This window comes from Antennarius striatus, chromosome 4 (genome assembly GCF_040054535.1).
Source record: "Antennarius striatus isolate MH-2024 chromosome 4, ASM4005453v1, whole genome shotgun sequence".
Classification (NCBI taxonomy): Eukaryota; Metazoa; Chordata; class Actinopteri; order Lophiiformes; family Antennariidae; genus Antennarius; species Antennarius striatus.
Window position 1 is genome coordinate 6,899,927 of NC_090779.1, and position 21,084 is coordinate 6,921,010.

Genomic DNA, 21,084 nt, shown 5'->3' on the forward strand with positions numbered 1-21,084 from the left:
TAACCAGTCTGCAATAACATCCAGAAGACGGCACTGCCATCTCCTGCGGCCTGTTTAATAGGCGACCTACTGCTCACTGATGAGGTGAAAGAAGACAAGGAGTGGTTGTTGAACTGAGAAATTGTGCACTTTCCCCTGCTTGCTGTCAATGATAGAAGCTGGGGCAGGATATTGTTTCCTAGTAAGCAATTAAACCCTCAATATACTGTGGAGCAAGAACAGGACATTAACCTTTGACCTTTGACCTCTGCTGAAAAGGTTTGATGGCATATAGCAGCTGAAGGGAATCTTTGAGCTCTGCCAGCATCAAAGAGAATAGTTTGAGTTAAATATTTCAGTTCAGTAACAAGCTGAGGTTTTCCTTATTGTATCTTGTGTAGCTCATTAGACAGATTGCTCGACAACTCAGCAGCATCTGTGTGTGTTGTGATGCTCTGTAAACGGTGTAAACAATCCTTGCCCTTGTTACCTGGTGGCTGATCTAGTCCTCTGATCTCAGATAAGGGTTCCTCAGGCTGGTTGAATGTTTTCCGTTGAGCTCTTTGAGGTAGCAGCAATCATAAGAAGACGTTAAACATCACACCCTAGCTTTTCTTTTGTGTTTTGTTTACACAGATGTGTGACCCAGCTCTGTTACTACCTGCACCACCATCACAGATCACTGACCCCCCCACCCCCCTCCACCATGTTCCATCTTTAATATGTAGCTTTAAAGGGCCCTTCTGTTTTGGTGTGTCACAGCTGATGTTGTAGTTGCAGCTTTAATGGCTCTTCCAAATTGAGAGACATGAACAGCTCTACTCTATTTGTACATTTCTTTAACACTAGTCTACATTTAAATATGGTGTCTTTGAGTCCAAAAATGAGTCCTGAATCACATTGCAACTGTTTATTTTTCATCATGAAAACTACCATCCATTTTTGAACTTTTCCCTCACAGTTTCTTGTGAGGTCCTGTAGTTTTGTTTCCATTTTCTTCATGAAATGAGATGTTACCACATTTTATTTAGTATTTATGAATTAACAGGGGTCAAGAGGAACCATAGAGTGACGTGGGAACACGGGTTAAAGTGTGACTCAGGCAAGAGAACAAACTATACTCTGGTTATTAAAACTGCTGACATGTTGATGATGTAATAGTACACGTAGTTTACATTGCCTGATTATAAAAGTCAATACTGGTTATGTTTATGCCCTTTATTGGTGAGCACTGAGCAGTGTGGGGAAAACAATTCTCACTACAAATCAAAACTTCAAGCTACTGTTAAGAACTGGTTTTGAAGGTAACAAGCTGGGTAAAAAGCAAACAAAGTTGATTACCAATCAAAAAAGATTATAAAAATGTAAGTAATTTTAATATGAAAATTAAAGAGGTAACATGAATTTGGGCCCAAACAAAGTCTTAAAACTGACTGGCTCATAGATCCCCATTGTCTTTAAAACTAATGTAAGAGGATTAAGAAAATACAGGTACACTCAGGAATAGTGACATTTTCTTCTGTGTCACTGTTTGATTCATTGAAATAGTAATTTTTCATTGATTGTGGAGTTTGGCGGCTGCGGGACTTTCTTTATTGTGTAACCTGGAACACTAAATAGCAGCTTCATAATCTGCCTTCATTCTTTTGATGCTTCTGCCCAACACAACAATCTCGGCAGGCATGACTCACGTAAACACAGAAGACATACCAGTGAAACAACATATCACCTTTATTCCTTACTATATCCTTCAATACTGTAATTCAATATTGAATCATAACTTTGCACTGCGATAAGCATAATATCTCCATATTCTTTTCGAAGTCATTTCTCCTTTCAGTCTATGCAGATGTAAAGAGACCTGCTGGCCTACTGACGGCTCGTTTTCACCAGGACCGGCTAAATATAGATGCCATGAATGGTGCTGCAGTCGTTGGCCTGGACAGTCACACACAACACACAGACACACACAAGAAACGCACGCATGGACAGGCATGCTGGTGGCGTGAATGAACATGTAATAACATGTGTAGGTTCAGCAGATAGTGTGTTGAATGGTGGAGCATGTAGCACAAAGTGAAAGTAACAGGATTTAATTTGCTGTCAGAGTGACATCAGGCAACGGTGGGCTTTAATTGTTGTCTACATGTTGGGAATCGTTCATAAAGGAGAAAAGCACCATCACACAAACGCTACAGGACAGTTCTAAAGTACAGACGTCACGTATAGCATTTATCAATGTAAACCAGGACAGTAAGCCCAGCACAGTAGCATGTTTAATCATTACTATCACTGGGTCTGGTGTGTTCAAAGCTCGCTGTATGTTAGCAACTGGACACACACACCCGCAGACACACACAGGCCTTAAGCTGAAGGCACCCAGCTGCTGCGTTTAAGGTTACAGTATATCTACATGTGTGTGGTAGCTAACACACACACACACACGTCGGGCTGCGACAGGTGAACTCACCCGGTGCTGTGATTAAATGTGACTGAAAGATGTTAACCGTAGACCCCAGATATCAGTTATACAACACACCTCACTCTGGCCCAAGGGATTTCATAACAGCCATCTGAATATAGAAGGACTGTCAGGAATGACGGTTAGTTTCCAATTTAATTGGTCTAGACACAATACAGAAGCCCAATGCGACGTTGTGTGTGTGACTTCATTTAAAGTGTATTACCTACCGACAGAGAAACCCATAAAATAAAAAGTCACTTTAGATTGTGGATAAGTGGGAGATGATCAGGCTTATGGGAGATCAATCAGAGCATGACTGATTTCTAGATTAGTTTCTGGGTCACGTTTAACCAGCTACATGAGGCTGAATGACAAAGAAGGACTTGTTCATCAAAGACAGCCTCAGGAAACATTCAACACAAAGTAAAGCTGTGAAACAAAAGTGCAGAGCAGTAAAAATCAAGAACCCCCCCCCCACACACACAGTGCTTGTTTTTCTTGTTGCACGGTAAAAAAAGAAAAGAAAATACAGACTCTTATTAGCCTGTTCAATGAAACAGGCTAATAAGACTACGGTGACCAATCCCTGATTTGAATGAACCTAACATATCAGTAATAGTTCCCTTAATCTCTATTCATGGTAGTCTAGCAAAATCAGGTCACTTTAAAAAACCAGTGTGTCTTTCAGCCTTTCTCATCCATCTTGACAGGTCAAACACAAGTCAGATTATTCACAGCACGGGCGACTAATGTCCACGTCAACCAGTAGGGTATCAGAAATGTGTCAATGCTCTATGGAACTGAATCAATGCATCAGACTAACCCAAGTAAGCCTGGCTCCTCCGGTGACTTCAACATGTCTGTGTTTTTATCAAGACTTAATTTTTGTATAGTTTAACATAGCTTCAGGTTTTAATCTCCACAATGGTTTCATCTTATGGTTTCTCATTTGAAATCAAATTTATCTAATAGTCAAACTTGTTTTCTGGAACTCTACCGGCTTCATTTCCTTATGTCAGCTTTGGCAGAAATATTAGGCCCTGTCTTATTCCCCTGCTTTCCCCTGTCTTTGGTCCAACAAAACAGGTGTCTCAGTCAGGATCTAGATTAAACTAACTGGATCAGACATATACAGTGTGACACAAACCCAACCCTTGTTCCACACCTTCTAGTGTGAAAGCACTGTGAAGCTCCACTCAGCCAGTGGGATCATATGAATGACAGTGCATTATGCACGAGCCTTAACTATCAGAATAAAATGTTGGCACTCATTCATGTATACCCTGTTCTTGTTTTCCTGCAGGCCATGGTAAGAACCACAAGGATGCAGCATCAGTGAGGGCCACTCACCCGATCCCCGCAGCCTGTGGGATCTACTACTTCGAAGTCAAGATTGTCAGCAAAGGTCGAGACGGGTAAGAAGACACAACTCTGTTCAAGCTTTAAAATAATTGTCAAAGTTGAAAAATAGCGGTTGACAGCAAAAAGTTCCTGTGAGGATAAGCAGCAGGAGGAAACAACAGAGTCTGCAGGGAACATGCAACCTCCACAAAAAAAAAAAAGCTACGGATTAGCTAAATGTTAATTGTCTGCCTTTATCATGCCAGTTAAATGACATTAACATGCTATCATCTAAACAACTTTTGCTTTGTGATCTATGCCATTGTTTGAATGTGTTATGGCTAAAAGTAGCCATGTTCATTTCCACACACAGGCTTTATGACTGGGGAGAGTCTGCAAACACTGTTCGGGTCCCATGCATTATTCAATATAGCAGTTAATCTATACTTTGAAATATTGCCAGACCAATGAAATTAATTTAATGTCTTCTAATGTGATCAGTTTGGTTAGGTTTGTCTGTGTTTCCCTGGTAAGGCTTTTCTCTGTAATTTGGAAAACGTGACTAGATTTGGTTGTACCATCTTTGTCTCTTGTGGTTGTGTGGCTAAGGTTTGACGAACTGTGAATACGTGAACTTGCTTGAGCACCAACCTTACAAATTGCATCGACAGTGGCGTTCATCTGCTGCGTCACTGAAAATAAGGACATTACAATCCAAGATGTCAGCTGTAGCAACAATCTGTATGAATAGGAGAGGCAAAATGAATATATATGTGTGATTTCGAAAAATGAAAAACATCTTTAGACTCTAGAATTTCTTGTTGAGACATTGGATCCAGTTCTTTCCAGAAACAAGAATAAGACGTGTAATGTCTCGTGGTGAGCACCCACTCTCCCACTTTCTAGTACAGCCAGGTACACAATATCTCAGAGTACTAAGAACTGTTGGTTTACTTCAGAATTGAGCATTCTCCCAAAACAAGATATAAAATATTGTTTCCCAGCTTAACTTCCACAATCATAAATGAAATGTTAAATGAAGAACAATCACCTTACCTCAGCTCTTATCAGGAGAAATATCTGAGGATAAAGGATTTCACACTCCTACATTGCAGAGTCCGATGACGGATTTTTTTGAAAACGCAACTTTTTGAAAACGCATCGAAAACGATTTGCGTCCACAAGACAGCGTTTTCAAAAAAATCTCCGTTCACACGTAAACGCAGCAGTGCGTTTTCGAAGACGGCTATAAGCATGCCAAACCATGTGGTGGCAGTATTGAGTCAAATTTTATCCAATAGGAATCCTCCGTGTTTTGTTGTCACAACACACGGGCCCATAAATATGACGTCACAGAAGCTTTCGTCGCAGGCAAGACGTCAGCGTTTTTAAAAAGTTGCGGATACACCGTCCACACGACAACGCAGATCCAGCATTTTTTTAAAAAGCCACCTAGGCCAGCGTTTTTTAAAAAGTTGGTTTTTCGTTCTGGATGTCTGTCGTGTGGACGGAAGGCGTAAACGCAACAAATAAGTTGTGTTTTCAAAAAGTTCCGGCATCGTGTGGACGGGGCCTCACTCTACAATACAAACATGGTGCTCTACAAATCTTTCTCTTTACCTATCACGACTATCACAAAGTCACTTGACAAACACTTCTCAACTAACTTCTGTTGTGGTTGGGAGCAGAAGACATGAAGAGGAGGAATTGCCGACTGCTGGAGTTTAAAAACCCACTGCGGTCCACTTGACCAATCCCCAGTCAGCAATCTTTTTAAACGGCTATAAGAGAAAAATGACTGTTGGCTGGTGGGAACGTCTTTATTATGCAGACTCAGGATCCACCTTCTTCCCATCAAGTATCCAGGTTCATCCCTCTGTTGCTTTTAGTTATGTTAGCTATTTCTCCATAATTAACCATTTCCAGGCATTTTTTCCTCCTGCACAGATCCTGCAGTATTTTCTGTAGGAAGTTGAATTAAATTAAACCTGAATTTAAGCTGATTTCAAGACTGAGGGCAATCCTTCACTGCAGCCCTCATTTACTTTTCCCTCAAGCCCCTGGAAGGATCGGAATTGGCAGCTTTCCAGACTGTTCCATTAGTGACAAGTGTAACCGAGTTGTAATTCAGAAAAATCACATTTCAGTGCTGTCAGAGGAAATCACTGAAGACAGAGCTCAATAGCAAACCACACAAGAGCAGGGAGCTCCAAGCAGCAGGTCTGCTCTGCGATTGTATGCACCAAGTTGCAAAATTTAACGTGAATCTAGAAAGGACTGAGGAGCATGTGTCTCTCGACAATTCTGCAAATTCCTCTCAATAATGAAATGGGAAGAATGGAAACATTTTCACAATTCCCACCTCCATCTATTTGTGAGGATAAATATGATATTGAGTGAATCTGATGTGCTGCTTCTGCGTTTGTCTCACTGTTGAGTGCATTCATGGTGGTGATAATAGTAATAGTAAAATGTAATAATGACAATAATATTAGTGATGATGATAGCAATAACAGCAGTAATAATGATTTTAATAATGATGATGATAATGATGTAAATAATAATAATAAATAATAGCATTATTATTATTTTTTATCACTGTTAATATTATTGTCAGTGTTGTAATTGCTGTTCACAAAAATATGGTTGTGTGTGTGTATCTATGCGATGCCTTTGAAACTGGATCATTATATAAAATAAACCCTTGCATGACGTTGACTAGTGTGAAATAAACAAGTCAAACGATCAGTGCTGTGGCCTCAGTCCACACCTTAAACGGGTCGATTAATTAACGCTTATTATCAGTTTTGTGAGGAGTCCCTGAACAGCATTAAACATTTTGAGTATGTGAATGCACCACATAAAAAGTGAGTGTAATTAGTATTACGTACATGCTGAGGCAAAGACTCATGATACCCACAGTGATAAATAACCGGTGATTTGCATCTCACCATAGCAGTGTGTCCCATTACAAACAGAGTAACACGAGAGTGCGGACTGATATAGGGAGGGGTTCGAGTCACAGATGGTCACAGATACAGAAAACGGTTCAGATTTCAATTAATGGATTTTTAAAATTGACCCAATAATCTCACGTTAACACTAAATCCTAAAATGCTTAGTGAGTGAAAAGGCATTAAACATAAAGATAATAAAAATATTGACCTGGGTGTTTTTTCTTTCAAATTCTCTCCCAGTTGACAGCAGTATATTTTTCTGGTCTTATAAAAGCTGCAAGCTTCTGAATTAGAGATAATGCCAAAAATAATTTATCTTAAAAGACTAAAAAAGCTTTTGGAAGCTTGCTTAAATGAAAATGCTCCAGGCTACAAGCTAATCTTTGTAGGATGGACACACAACGTCACTGTTGACCCCTAAGTGTCATCTTACCCATCGCTTAGATGGGACAACTCTGAACTAACAGGTCCAAGCATATATGAAAGGATTATCCTGAATATGTTGGAGCTACAATAACATCTGGATAATTTTAGAATTAAAAAAGTATTACAGTTGAGGTTGTGTTGTGTACAAGGTTTAATTTTTTTTTTCTTTTCTGTCACATACAGGTACATGGGCATCGGCCTGTCTGCCCAGGGAGTCAACATGAACAGACTGCCTGGTGAGTAACAGCGTGATAAGAGTAGAAGGATGGATCGACAATTAGAAAATAGATGCTGACATTAATTTAAAGATGTTACATGGTGTGAGTGGATGTCAGAATTAATTGATGAGAGAATGGCTGAACAATAGAGCTAAGTGAACGGTCAGGGCAATCAGTGAGATGGGGCTATATTTGAATTCCCAAGGTTACTTAACATGAACAGAGAGCATGGGCAGTACTCTGTCACACCTACATCTAGCAATGACTTTGTCTCACCGGGCCAAGTCCAGAAACTGAAACGCTTTGCAGTCAGATTGGACCAGAGCTTTGGCGAGCTGAGATCCACCCTCCTGTGCTTTTTTATTTTATCCTAATTTAGGTGACACCTGTCAAAGTCTTACAGTACATACAGTATGTTTGATGGGTGTTATGTCCATGTGTGGATTTTGCGCAGGGAGATAGAAATGCAGATGGCAGGAATTAGTAAAGTGATGAGAAATGGAGTTTTGAGGATAAGTGAAAGTAGTCAGAGAGGTGCCAACATTTTCGTTACGTCTGAGACATTTAGATGAAAGCAGGAAAGAGGAGGGTGTATGGTGTTGCTATGGTGATGGGATGTGGTGTGGATTCAGTCTGACAACTGAAGAAACAACATGTCAGAACACGCCACAGATTAGTCAAATGGATCAGTGGCAGATTATGTTGATTTGGGCCTGTGATCTGACCTCAAACTAAACTGGTTTATGACACACATTTCTTTTCACTTTGTAATTGTGCATTGCTGAAATAGTAGTTTACATGGAAAAATATCAATAATAAGTAGTAGTTTATGAGTAGTTTATGCGTTGCTAGTTGAAAAACTGAAGAAAAAAAATAATGGATCTGTCCTTTTTTTGTGAAGGAGACCCACTTTAAAATCAAGTTAAGCACTCAATTTACTAGTCAATTCTTGTTCCCACCCTCACCTGTGGTCATGAGCTGTGGGTAATGGCTGGAAAAACAATGCGGACACAAGGGTCTTCTCTGCAGGGTGTCTGGGTTCCCTCCTAGAGATAAGAGGAGGAGCTTGAAGTGGAGTCACTGCTCCTCTACATCAGAAGGAGTCAGTTGAGGTGTCTCAGACATTTGGTTAGGAGTCCTCGGGGGTTATTCAAGGCATGTCCCACTGGGAGGAAACCCTGGGGTAGACCCAGGACACGCTGGAGAGATTATGTCTTTTGCCTGGCTTGGGAACACCTTGTTGTACCCACAGACTGGTTGAGGGGGTGGGTTGTTGGAGAGGGAAGTTTGGGCTTCTCTGCTGAGATTGTGACCTGGACAGTTGTGAATTCTGCCTTTTCCGCTACCCAATCCGTTGTGGTTGATGAGAATCCATCAAGTAGCTTTAGTATAATTTGTGAGCAGACAAACCTCGCATGCTGCATATTTTGTAACACTTTTTTGCCTTTCTTGTGAGTAACTGGATAATAGCTTTAGCAATATAGGTCAATAAATATAGCAACAACAAAAAAAGGTTTTTAAAATTCATTAACTTGCTCAACTTTAAACCCCACTGCACATAACATAATGCAAGTCAGTAGTAACTTTTATTAGACACTGCCCATGAGGTGTACCCACACATACCTAAAACTACACAACTAGAGTTCGTAGTGTCTTTGCCCAAACGGACTGCACCCAGATGGCATCATGGAGACATCTAACATCCATAAAGGTTTCCTTTCTGTGTAACACAAAAATCAAGCAAAAAAGATGACATGAACTCTGTCGATCGAAGCTGAGATACAGCTTCGGACTTTAGATTTAGATTCATTTTGTCTGTGTCTTCTGCCAGGACCAAGATTACAACACAACTAACTTTCGTTATTCTTGTGTTTAATAGTTTAATATATTATTTTGATTGACATGTACATAACAGAGTACTATACAAAGACCACTTGATAGAATAAAAGTTTGCTTTATAAAGTGCTCCGATTTTTTTCACAATCTCTAACAATCACTGTCATAACAGCTTTTTTGTGCAATCTGAACAAATAAATTGACATTTCCCTTAGTGATTGAAAGTAGAAATAAAGGTGCTTACGGGTTTTGTAAGGGAAACGTGTGAATATAATTGTTGCAATAATTTCCAAAATCATTGGATGTGATCTTTTTTTTACATCAGTACCATGGTTCTGAGAGTCGGTTGATCCAGGAGGATGTTTTCTGTCAAAAATAACAACAGCAGTCATCCCATAATTGTCCTTTATTAACATGAGTGCAACATAATTTCAGAAAACATTCAAGCGGATAGAAAACAATCATATATCTCTGGTTTTTCTCAGGCTTCACTTGACATCTACGTATGAATACTCCTCTTGTACCCTCAATCCCATGTCAACCCACCCCCACCCCCTACTCAACAACCACACACACACACACGCACTGACACACACAGAATATCTGTGAATAGTTCAGCGACCTGCAATCGCATAGAAGGACGTGTAGAAGCCTGATGGACCTGAGTAAAGCCTCTCACCTCCCCTAACCAATCAAATCCCTCCCCTGCTCTGACCAACCCCTGCTGGGGCAGTTTGACCTGCTTATTTACTAGTCGAGGACTGTCCGGTGGCCGGGGTTTGTGGAATGCTGTCGACGGCCAGTCTAGAAGACTCTAGACACACACACAAACAAACACACACACAGATCACTCATTCTGCCTGCTTCTTGATTCACATGTGTCGAATGTCACACAAAGGGTGGAACAGCGTGGAACAGCGTCGCATCAATGGACGTGTTTTTTCCAAACCTGCTCACACGTAGATTATTAAAATCAATTGGGTTGCTGTTGTTCCACTACAGATGCTTTTTAGCCCTGGTGAGAGATCACTGGTGATTGCCTTAACTCTGTAACTCCGACGGACTCAGTGTGTTTACGCCAGAGTAAGTTCCAAACTCTGGATTTGCAGTGTGTGTGTGTGTGTGCTTGAATGAGCGATTGTAGCTGCGGGCAGACTTGCCTGCATTGACACTGATACATATGAGTGCACATGCTCCTTATGTGCTGGTGAGCATTTTTTTCATATACTGTTGCTTAATATTCACATTTCTCCAGTACTGACCTCAGTGTCTGATCCTGCTGTGGAGGCCTGCCCATTTCATTAGCATGTTGGAGCAGTGAGCCTGGCTTTAGAGGCAATATCCCTGTCAGCAGATTAATCTAATACCCCCCCCCCCCAACACACGTGTATACACACACACACACACACACACACACACAGATATATATATATATATATATATATATATATATATATATACATATACACATATGAATAATATGAAGAGATGGAACGCTGAAGTTGAAACACAGTAGTGCACACAACACTAGCACTAACACATAGCTTAGCATCTGTGCTGTATTCCGGTCTCACAACTGCACATACATACATGTGTGAATACTTGTAATATCTCGGCTCACCCATGACCTAGTTTCACCCACCCTGCTTTGCTTTTTGGCTACGGCAGATGAGCAGTGATTGAGGAGAGACACTGACAGAGTGTCTGCAGGCTGAAGCTGGATGTTACTGGGTTCAGGTTCCTTTTAGTTCAGGTGAAGGAATTCACACAAAAACGGAACTACTGAGAAAAAAATGTGAAGCCTAATGAGCACGTAAAGAAACAGCCATGGTGACATAGTTTCCTCTCACTGTGAAGGGGATGACCAGAGTCCTGCCCTGTTGTCAGCTCTTTGATGAGCCTATCTGTATGTTTTAGCTGACATCAGTCAGCTGATTTAGAATCACTGGATCCTGCTTGTTTTCTCTGTCAGAGTTCAAAGAGGCACAGAAAGAAATTTGTGCTCTTCTTCTTGGGTTCACTGTTTTACTTCTGGGAGAAAATCAGTCTGTCCAGCGTCCGACTTCTGATGCTGCTGGTGTATTTCTCTTTGATACAGAGAAGACATGTAACCCTGCAGAGATGGCCTCGTGAAAAGTGTGTACATAAAGGCCGTTTGAGGGCAGACTGCAAGTAGGCTTTACTGCATGCTCAGTAAAGCCTACTTGTAGCTTTGAGCACCTCCTGATCTGTGCTACTTTCTCTTGTGTTTATTCAACTGAAAGGAATGGCACAGTAACTATTGACGTATTATTTAGTTGGTGAGCCAATATATCAGGCATTTCTATTTGTCGTCAGCCGATGTCTGCGTTCATGAGACTTACAATCACCTACAAACATCCACAGACATCCTATATTACTGAGAATAATGAGTTTAACAATGTCTCTGATGTCCCTTTGCATTCCAGTCACATTCTGTAATCTGCAACACAACCTGAGTGTAATTTTTCATTTCTATAGTCAATATTCAAGCAATATTAGCTGACAGTCTAGATTGTGCCCAGATAATGAGGGACATTGACAGAGCCAATCTAACACCCACTCTGCTCACAGGCTCAGTGGGACCACCTTTTTTTTATTTTTTTTTTTACAAATATTCTTTTAATCTTTGATATTCAGAATTTAAAAATCAGGTTTTGTCAGGACCAGGCTAGCCAATGAGAAACATCCTAGAGCAGTTGAGTAGGCTGCCCAGCCTTTCAAAGGTTCTAGTAACATGTACTATGTCTGTGTTTGGACTTGACACACCATTTTGACTGTTCTTCCCAATCGGGAATCTTTACTTCAGTCTCCTCTTTTTTCATACCTGCTCCCTCATGATGTCACACGAAAACCACTCCCTCTGACATTATGATGTAAATGATACCCTGTGTGTGCTCAACATGAGTTTCTGTTTGCGAGCAAGATGTTACCGGTGCTAATCGGTTAAAACTCCATTAGTCTTACCCTAGTTTTCGACAAAGCTACTGCAGTGACATTGGTGGTACGTAAAAGTTGATTTAAGTTCAGCACTTTTGTCTCATTTATATTTAATTTTTAAGATATGTCTGGGATGGGATGGACGGTGTCTCTTTTCCTCATTTATTTGTACCAACTGGCTTCAGGCTTTGGACCAAACACTTCTGGAGACTCACTGAGAGACATTGACCACCAGGGGAGCTCCTCCAAAAGCAGAATACTGTTCTTTCCTTTGTTTTTATGAGTGTTCATTATATATAGATATACACTTAACAGTATTTTGAATAATGAGGCTTTACTCAACAGCTGCAGTAAGCTATCGGTCTGCATGAATAAACAGCTCGCAGTTCCACGCAGGCATCAGCAGCGGCAGGAAGAAGAAATTAGGGAGTTTAATGAGCGAGTTATGACATCCTCTCCTGCTCCTGTGCTGCTGTTCCCCCCCCCCCTGGCAGTGACTCACCAGTTTCTGGACAGGTTTGAGAGCCCCCTGTTGGTCATCCACGGCACTGCATCATATGGCAGAGAAGAGCTGTGTGTTTGTGTGTGTGTTTTCATGAGATGCCCTGCAGGCAGTGTTAATTCAGTGGGGAAACTCTGAGCAGCAGAAGTCGATGCGTAACCGTCTCCCCTCCTTCAGCAGCAGCTACGATTCAGAGCGACCGCAAATAAGTCACTTCACCTTAAATGCTCCTGTGGATTAAAATGTGTTTATAGCAGAGCCCACAGTGTGTGTCTGTGTGTGTGTGTGTGTGTGTGTGTGTGTGTGTGTGTGTCTGTCTATGTCAGTGTGTATGTGTGAATGGAAAGAGTTGTCTGCCTAACAACACATTTCCCATAAGGGGTCAAATATAAAATCACAAAACTAATCCTAATCCTCGTCCTATTTTAGGATGGGATAAGCACTCATATGGTTACCATGGAGATGATGGCCACTCCTTCTGTTCCTCTGGTACCGGCCAACCATACGGCCCAACATTCACCACGGGGGATGTGATTGGCTGCTGTGTTAACCTCATCAACAACACCTGTTTTTACACCAAAAACGGCATCAGTTTAGGTCAGCAACATGTTTTTTGTCTATAAATTGATTATAATTGTATGATGGATTATTTATTTATTGCTTATTGAAATTTTGTTTATAGCAGGAAATCATGAATAATGAATTAACATGAACTGTTTGTCCTTTCATTCACCAGGTGTAGCCTTCACAGACCTCCCTGTAAGTATTATCTACATGTCACATCTTTATTCTACCGCTGCTCTTATTATTATTAATTTCATTAAAATGTATTGCTGTAATTTGACTTGCATACCTATTTTACTGATTTCTGTCACTGTTTCTGTTTTGATTCTGTAGCGCTGTAGCTAATCATTAGAGTACTTGTAGTAATTTGTCCTTGTTAAAAAAGGAAATAATGGCAGACTGTAGGGAGCAGATGGTCACCAAGGCCAAATGTCGTCCACATATTTACTGTTCCTGGACACGTCCCCCAACCCTTCACAACGCTCAGTGGAAGTCACTTCTAGTTTCCAGTTAAATAAATTAGGATAGTGTTGATTATCTTACCATGCTAATGAAGATATACAACTTTACTGCATCAAAATTTAATGGGTTTTCTCCAGACCCATTATTGACCATAATTTCATAATTTTTGTCAATCCGTGCTGACAAACAAACAGATGTAATGATATAAAGCTGGACTTTTGTCATGTGTTTCTAATTTTAGGTGGTAGGCAGTTGGGAAACAAACCTTTTTTTGTGAAGTTTCTGTGATAGACGGAACAGTCCCCCCTTTAAAGGTTTTGAAAACCAAATAGGCTTCAAGAATAGACAGGAGTGGGCGGAGTTTCGACTGTCAAAGAACATTCTATTGGGTCTCCTGTTCACGCTCCACCTTAGTGGTCTAGTGGCAGCTTAGCAAGATGGCTGTCTGTTGATCCAGTCATTATCAATCTGTCTAGCTGTCTGTCTCTCTGTCTCTGTCTCTCTCTCTCTCTTCCTCCCTCACAATAATGTGTGAAGAACTGGTGAACATGTTTGTATGGTTTTGTTTCTGGTTCCACTGCTTGGAATTTCATTCCACTTCCTATCGGCAGACAGACAAGCTTGTTCAGACCAGTGATTAACATCTGTCCTGAGTAAAGCAATAGTGTACATTGTGGGTTTATCCTGCATCTACACATGTTAATCTGTGTTCACGTCACACATCGCTTGTCCAAAATTGCACTAATGTACACTTTGTGAGATTTTTCTTTCATAAATAATTGAATTTCTTCTCTTTTTTTTACAAATTAGCAAAAAGGCCCAAATGAATAATAATTACAAATGTATTACAAGCAGTGTTTCACAAAGGTCATGATGTTCTATTCATTCAGCATCTCACAAAACCAGCACATTTGTAAGGGAGCTGGACAAACAACAAGTTGCATCTGCTGGTAAACTGACATCTTTTACAAGGAAATAAAAAAAACATATTTTGTTGTTTTTAATTCTTAATTTACAAGCAGGTGTAAATGATTTACAATTTGCCCTCACTGTGGGGGTTTTGCGGTTTAATATTTCAACAGTGAAAGTGCTTCAAACACAGTGCTTTCAGAGAAACATCTGCAAACATCCAGTCAGGTTGACTTGTAATGCTCAAAGAGATGCAGTCACCGGTTAATCGTGACTTACCCTGTTGGGTCTGTAATGTCTTCCAGCCCAACTTGTACCCCACTGTGGGACTTCAAACTCCGGGGGAGATCGTAGACGCTAACTTTGGCCAGCAGCCGTTTGTCTTCGACATCGAGGACTACATGAGCGAGTGGCGGGCCAAGATCCATGGCATGATCGCCCGCTTCCCCATAGGAGAGAGGCTGGGGGAATGGCAGGCCGTCCTGCAGAAGTAAGAGCTACTGCTTACGCACACGCACACACACTTTGATTGATGACACCAATATAGATAGCTCATAAATTAGCATAATATGGAGACTGCAGTGTGTGAAAATGATTCCACGGCAGAGAGAACAGAATTCCCTGTATGCAAGTTTTCAAAAATAAATATTGCCATACAAATAGAGTTTTTCATGATAATTAGTTTAAATAAATAACTATTGGTTTGTTTGACTGGTATGCTCAAGTTGATTGTGTAGATTCTTGTTGCAAAACATGAAAACCAGCAGCATTGGCAGTGCAATCACATTGTATCCAGATTTTGTTCTGTCTTATTCTTTTATGCTCCTTTGTCGTCTGAATCTATTGAAAACACATCTGTGAGTCCTACTGTCAACACCGTCCTTTATTCCCATGAGGATTGCCTTTCTTTTCCTTTGAGTCAGTCCCACATACAGTACTTTGTCCTGTAATGACTCACTGGAGCATCAAATGCAGATTAATCTGCGACTGAAAATAGTCCCCAACAAAAGCACCATTTACTCCTGTTTGAGTCATTTTGCTTAGAATGGCTGTTTCCAGCTGTTCTAGGATTTCTCACACTATTTTGACCTTGTTGATGCATTATTCTTTGCTGTTAAGAAACCTTTTACAATTTGAATCTCCAGTATGGTGTCCAGCTACCTGGTGCATCATGGGTACTGCGCCACAGCCACAGCCTTTGCCAGAGCGACAGAGACCATGATACAAGAGGACCAGACATCTATAAAAAACAGACAGAGTGAGTAATCAAACCGACCTCTCACAGATTAGTTCACATTTTCTTTTGATTTGTTGCAAAACTGACATACAGCATGAAGTCATGTGGCAAAATGTTCTGGACCTGAGATTCAAATTCCCTTCAGTAGATATTATTACTAGATTTTGTTTGCTAAAGCGTCTTCTTATTTAGCTACTGTGTAAAATGTACTGCTGCAGTGTCAAGGGTGGGGAAGGCCCTTTGCTTAGTCTGTGTAGATAGGCAGCTCAGGGGGGAGCAGTGTGACTTACTTGAAGTGTGGTTGTCGTGCTTTGGTTGACATGAACAACAAGCACACATATACTGCAGTCTTGTTCATAAAGTGAGAGCAAGGGCCATAGATTAACAGTTCAGACCTGCAGATGACTTCATGCTGCTTCACTTCCCAACGTATGAGTTGTATATCTCTGATTCTCCTTCGTCAAAGTTCAATAAGTACATCTGCCTGACACGTAATGCGATTAAAAAAATGATTAAAGTATTTGATTCTCTCAAGAACAGTTGCAAAGTTCCCTACATGGTAAAAAATATGCAGTATAAGGGGATTGGTGGCTCGGTGATGAACAGGCTACTCTTCAGGGTGTAACTGCCTCTCACTCACCCCTGAGATGTGGTGTTATAGAAACAGGACAGTTGGATGGTGTTGTTCAAGTTTTTGTTATAAAGTACAGACCCAGAGTTGCATCCAGTAATCAATGTTCAGTGGATTTTTATTCTGTCTGAAAGCAAAAGGCGTATGCATACATTATCATCTCTCCCTCCTATATAGGACGCTCTGTCCTCTGTGTAAATTTTTGTAGTGAAAGCATGATTTCTCTTGATCAATACACTGTAAAAAGCATCCTGTGTCTTTTGCCTAATAGGAATACAGAAGCTGGTGCTGGCAGGACGGGTGGGTGAAGCCATAGAAGCTACTCAGCAGCTTTATCCCGGCCTGTTGGAACACAACCCCAACTTATTATTCATGTTGAAGTAAGTCGGATGAAAGATGGAATCAGTGCAGTGACAGCAGTTCACCTGTTGCACAGTCTTCACAAACCTCATGCTGCCGCATGCTGGTTTGGTGAAACAAACGCAGTTCCTCTGTTATATAGCAGAGTATTCCATTAAACACCAGTAACACCAGTATGCTGCACCTTTCAGGTGTCGTCAGTTTGTGGAGATGGTGAACGGTACCGACAGCGAGGTTTGCTGCTTGACCGTTCGCTCACCCAAGTCACAGGATAGTTACCCAGGCTCACCCATCCTCAGCCCCCGCCACGCAGGCGGCAACACACACCTGCACACCGGAGGTAGATGCTCATCTCTGCGCTGCTTCGCTTATGACCTGAAGAAAGGAAGTTTTTCATGCAATGAGACTTGCATCTGTTTTCCTTCTATTCAGGATCAGACAGCCCGACCTGCAGTAACGGGGTGACCCCCCCCAGCAAGTCCAAGAGTCACAGTGGTGCAGGCAGCAGCAGCATCAAATACCCCAGTGTGTCATCCTCCGCCTCCTCCTCCACTTCCTCCTCTCCTTCCTCCGTCAACTACTCCGAGTCCAACTCCTCCGACTCCACTAAGAGCCAGCCGCACAGCGCCAACAGCACCCAGGAAACCAGGTGGGAAGGCAGTCCTGTCCTGAACTTGATCCTGGGCTAAAAACTCACAGCTGACGAACAGAACGTGGAGTCAAATTCAGCAGATACCCTCCATATATGGTTACAGTCAAACAGAGGTGTAGCGTTAGGATCAATGATACCAACACGTTTCTTTTTGTGTTCCACTGGATTTTGTGGAAGGAATTTCAAAATAAGAGCATTTTGTTGCATCATTTCCAGTGAGTGCACGTAACTTGAGTCTTACTAGTGATACGACTGTTTTTTGTCTTTGTTATGATATGGGTGGGGTTCAAATGTGCTATTATATCATTCAGTGTGACACTCACGGATAAGCAAAACCTGAATCGGCTTCTACACAACCACACAGTCGGTAAACCTCAGGATGAAGGATGCTTTTACTTTGGTTGAAAAATTAAAATAAAGAAGATTAGAATGACACTCAGTCGAGCAAACGCCTCCCTTAAGATTAGATAATCCCACCACATGTTGACCTCGTCTGACTCATCCCTCAAATCATATCATCATCATCAGATACGGAAGAGGAGATCCCTGTGAACCCAGCTGGGGGTGTAATTATCTTCTATATTTACCACCCGATGTTATAACTGCATTATAGCTGCAAACTATACAAGCCCCTATATGATACCAATCAAGGAGATAAGCCCCCAAAATCTGAGGTAATTGTCGTGAGTTAGTAACAAGCCCCGGGGCAAACAAATCTAATCAATTGACCTGTCTATCACTTTTGATATTGTGCAGATTTTATCTGCAGTACAGATTTTAAGGTTTCCTGACACCAGGGATGATGCCAGACATCTGGAAATGTTTTTATTTTTATTTTTTGATAATGATAAAATATATATTACCATAAAATGAGTTTACTGTCCCCTATAAACACATCATCTGATAGAAGGCAGAAACCTCTGTGGCTGATAACATTAAAATAGATGAAAAAATACTTTATCAGGCAAGAGGAACAATATGTATTCATGATGAGGATTTGTTCTAAAATGTAAAACGACAAATTAAAGCAAAAGTGAATAATAAAATGATCCCATGGAAGATGTGGAACACATCGCTCATATCATCTCTACTGTTCTCAGTAGAGATGATATGAGTGACGTCTAGACAGTTGTTATTCAGGGCCACGGATCAATCTGGGGAAACACATGTTGAATAGAGTGTGGTTTGACGTCTGACAGCTGCGTGAAACTGATTAAAAGAGTTTAATATGGGACCTTTAACGTGATGTTGAGTAGGTGACTCTTTCTTTGAAGAGCTGTTCCTCTAAAACCATGTTTCCTGTCATGTTTTCACCACATGGTGCCGGCTCTGCTCAACTGGACATGGCATGAAGTTGCTCTCCATCCAATCACAGGACACTGAATGGTTGCAGGAGCTTTTATGAGTCCAGCCACCAGGAGGGATTGGATCCTTTGAGCTTCAGGATCCTGCGTACCAACATTTTGTGTCTGTTTGTGTGCAGTGACAGTGAGATGGAGATAGAAGCTGAGCACTATAGCAACGGGGTCGTCGAGGGCTCCTCAGCACGGATCATGAATGGCACATACAAACATGAAGAGATCCTTCAGCCGGACGACAACAGCATTGGCAATGGAGTTGCAGGTACGTAAACCCAACCACACGCTTTCCTCGTATCTTCAGCCTCCAGGTGGAAGATTCCTTGCCTGCTTTTTAACTGTGATTGGTGTGTGTGTGTGTGTGTGTGTGTGTGTGTGTGCGCGCCCTTTTCCAGAGGAAGAGGGTTACAGTAATGGTAGACAGCTCTGTGGAGGGAACCAGGCTGCCACAGAGAGGATGATCCAGTTTGGACGGGAGCTGCAGGCCCTAAATGAACAGCTGTGTCGCGAGTATGGCAAGAACGCCACGCATAAGAAGATGCTACAGGTACACACATGCAGCCGAAAACAATCTGTGGTCATAACAAACCTGGGCTGAAGAGATTTCATTGGTTGGTCTTGGTTACAGCCGTCTGACGGTTGATTTTGGGTGGGTAGCTGTAATTCAGGTTCTCAGCAGTCTCACATCCAGTTATCTCAAATTAAAACAGACAGTATATAGAGTCTCCGGAACAACAAGTCGAACTTTATGGGAAGAACAAAGATGCAACTAAGGAGATCTTTTAAAGCCTCCATCTCAACAAAATAGTTGTGTTCCAGTGAGGACATTAGCTGTTTTGCATAAATCGTAACCACCAGGAGTCAGAAAGACGTCAAAACCACGTGACAGAAGCTACAACAGCTTACTGAGCATTTAGTTAATTACATTTCTAGCAACTCTCATGAGAGTCATACTTTTTTTTCCACCTGAGTGAGGTAAGAATAGTATCTGTTAATGATGATGATGCAGCTTTTTATGGCTTTATATTTATAATTCTGTCTACGGTCAGCCACAGAACCAAAGCCGTGAGATGATAGTGCATACAATGAGCAAAAAAACCCCAAACAAGCCGTGGAGTTTAACTCTAGACGCCTTGTCTTTACTTCTCTAATATCACGTCTCAGTAATTCATAATGAGATGAGCTATAATGACATTAAAGTTGCAAGAAATATATTTTGAAATTGAAATCTTTCAGAAGCGCTCATAACAAATCTCTACAGTCTTTAGTGATGTGTATTATTGATCACTGCTTCACTTTGCTCACAAAGACGTTAGATGAGGCTAATTCTCGTCCACATGCCTCCTCATCGGCTGATTTAAGGAGCTGCAGAATGTTTTTCCCTGTGCTGCTTTATTCATGTGATCCTGTGTGTGTCTGAAGGATGCCTTTAGCCTGCTAGCGTACTCAGACCCATGGAACTGCCCCGTGGGCCAGCAGTTAGACCCCACACAAAGAGAATCTCTCTGTTCCGCACTGAACAGCGCCATACTGGGTAAGCATCAGACATCCACCATGTGTCCACACTCACACATAAGTTGTCAAAGAACACCAGGATATAACAGCCACACATCAGTATGGGTGATAGTGATGAGTGTTATTGTAGCTCATTTAAACCTAACAAATACATTCAGTATAGAAGAAGAATTTTGCCTCATTCGATTTTTCTCTTACTTTAAGCATGTTTGAATGCAGTCCTAGGCATGGATTTAACAAGAGGAGTTTGAATTGTTCCATGTTGTGTGGATTGTTTCCTGTCAATGAGCAAAAGCAGAACATAACGTCATTTGATAAATTATCTGCACTACTCGATTTGTGTTTTTGGACAAGAACAAATGTAACTAACAGCCTCTTAGAAGATAACAACCAGCGTGTCTTTATAGTGCTGTGAGCAGAAATTCAAAGGGCTCATTATGATAACCTATAGCACCATTGTTGTCCCCGAGGCATAGCAGGAAAATAAATGATATAACAATGTCTGATTGTTATTTTCTACCCTAGAGTCCCAAAACCTGCCTAAACAGCCTCCGCTGATGTTGGCGCTGGGACAGGCCACAGAGTGTGTTCAGCTCATGGCCAGAGTCCGATCTGGTTCCTGCTCCTTCGCCAGAGTAGACAACTTTTTGCACTAGCCCAGGTCCAGGTGAGGAAATACTCCATATGTCGTGGCAGCCAGCCTCCTAAAGCTCAC

General features: G+C 41.4%; 1 protein-coding gene across 1 annotated transcript in view; it reads left to right on the forward strand.

The window, feature by feature from the left end:
• ranbp10 (RAN binding protein 10) overlaps nt 1–21,084 on the forward strand; it is a 31,248-nt gene that overhangs the window by 6,508 nt on the left and 3,656 nt on the right. Inside the window, exons 2-14 of the mRNA XM_068312972.1 lie at nt 3,747–3,858; nt 7,351–7,403; nt 13,111–13,278; nt 13,418–13,440; nt 14,922–15,106; nt 15,762–15,874; nt 16,756–16,864; nt 17,036–17,184; nt 17,277–17,493; nt 18,980–19,119; nt 19,250–19,401; nt 20,277–20,388; nt 20,895–21,036. Coding sequence (XP_068169073.1) covers nt 3,747–3,858; nt 7,351–7,403; nt 13,111–13,278; nt 13,418–13,440; nt 14,922–15,106; nt 15,762–15,874; nt 16,756–16,864; nt 17,036–17,184; nt 17,277–17,493; nt 18,980–19,119; nt 19,250–19,401; nt 20,277–20,388; nt 20,895–21,025 — 1,664 coding nt within the window. The 3' untranslated portion in view covers nt 21,026–21,036. The remainder of the gene's footprint in view (nt 1–3,746; nt 3,859–7,350; nt 7,404–13,110; nt 13,279–13,417; nt 13,441–14,921; nt 15,107–15,761; nt 15,875–16,755; nt 16,865–17,035; nt 17,185–17,276; nt 17,494–18,979; nt 19,120–19,249; nt 19,402–20,276; nt 20,389–20,894; nt 21,037–21,084) is intronic.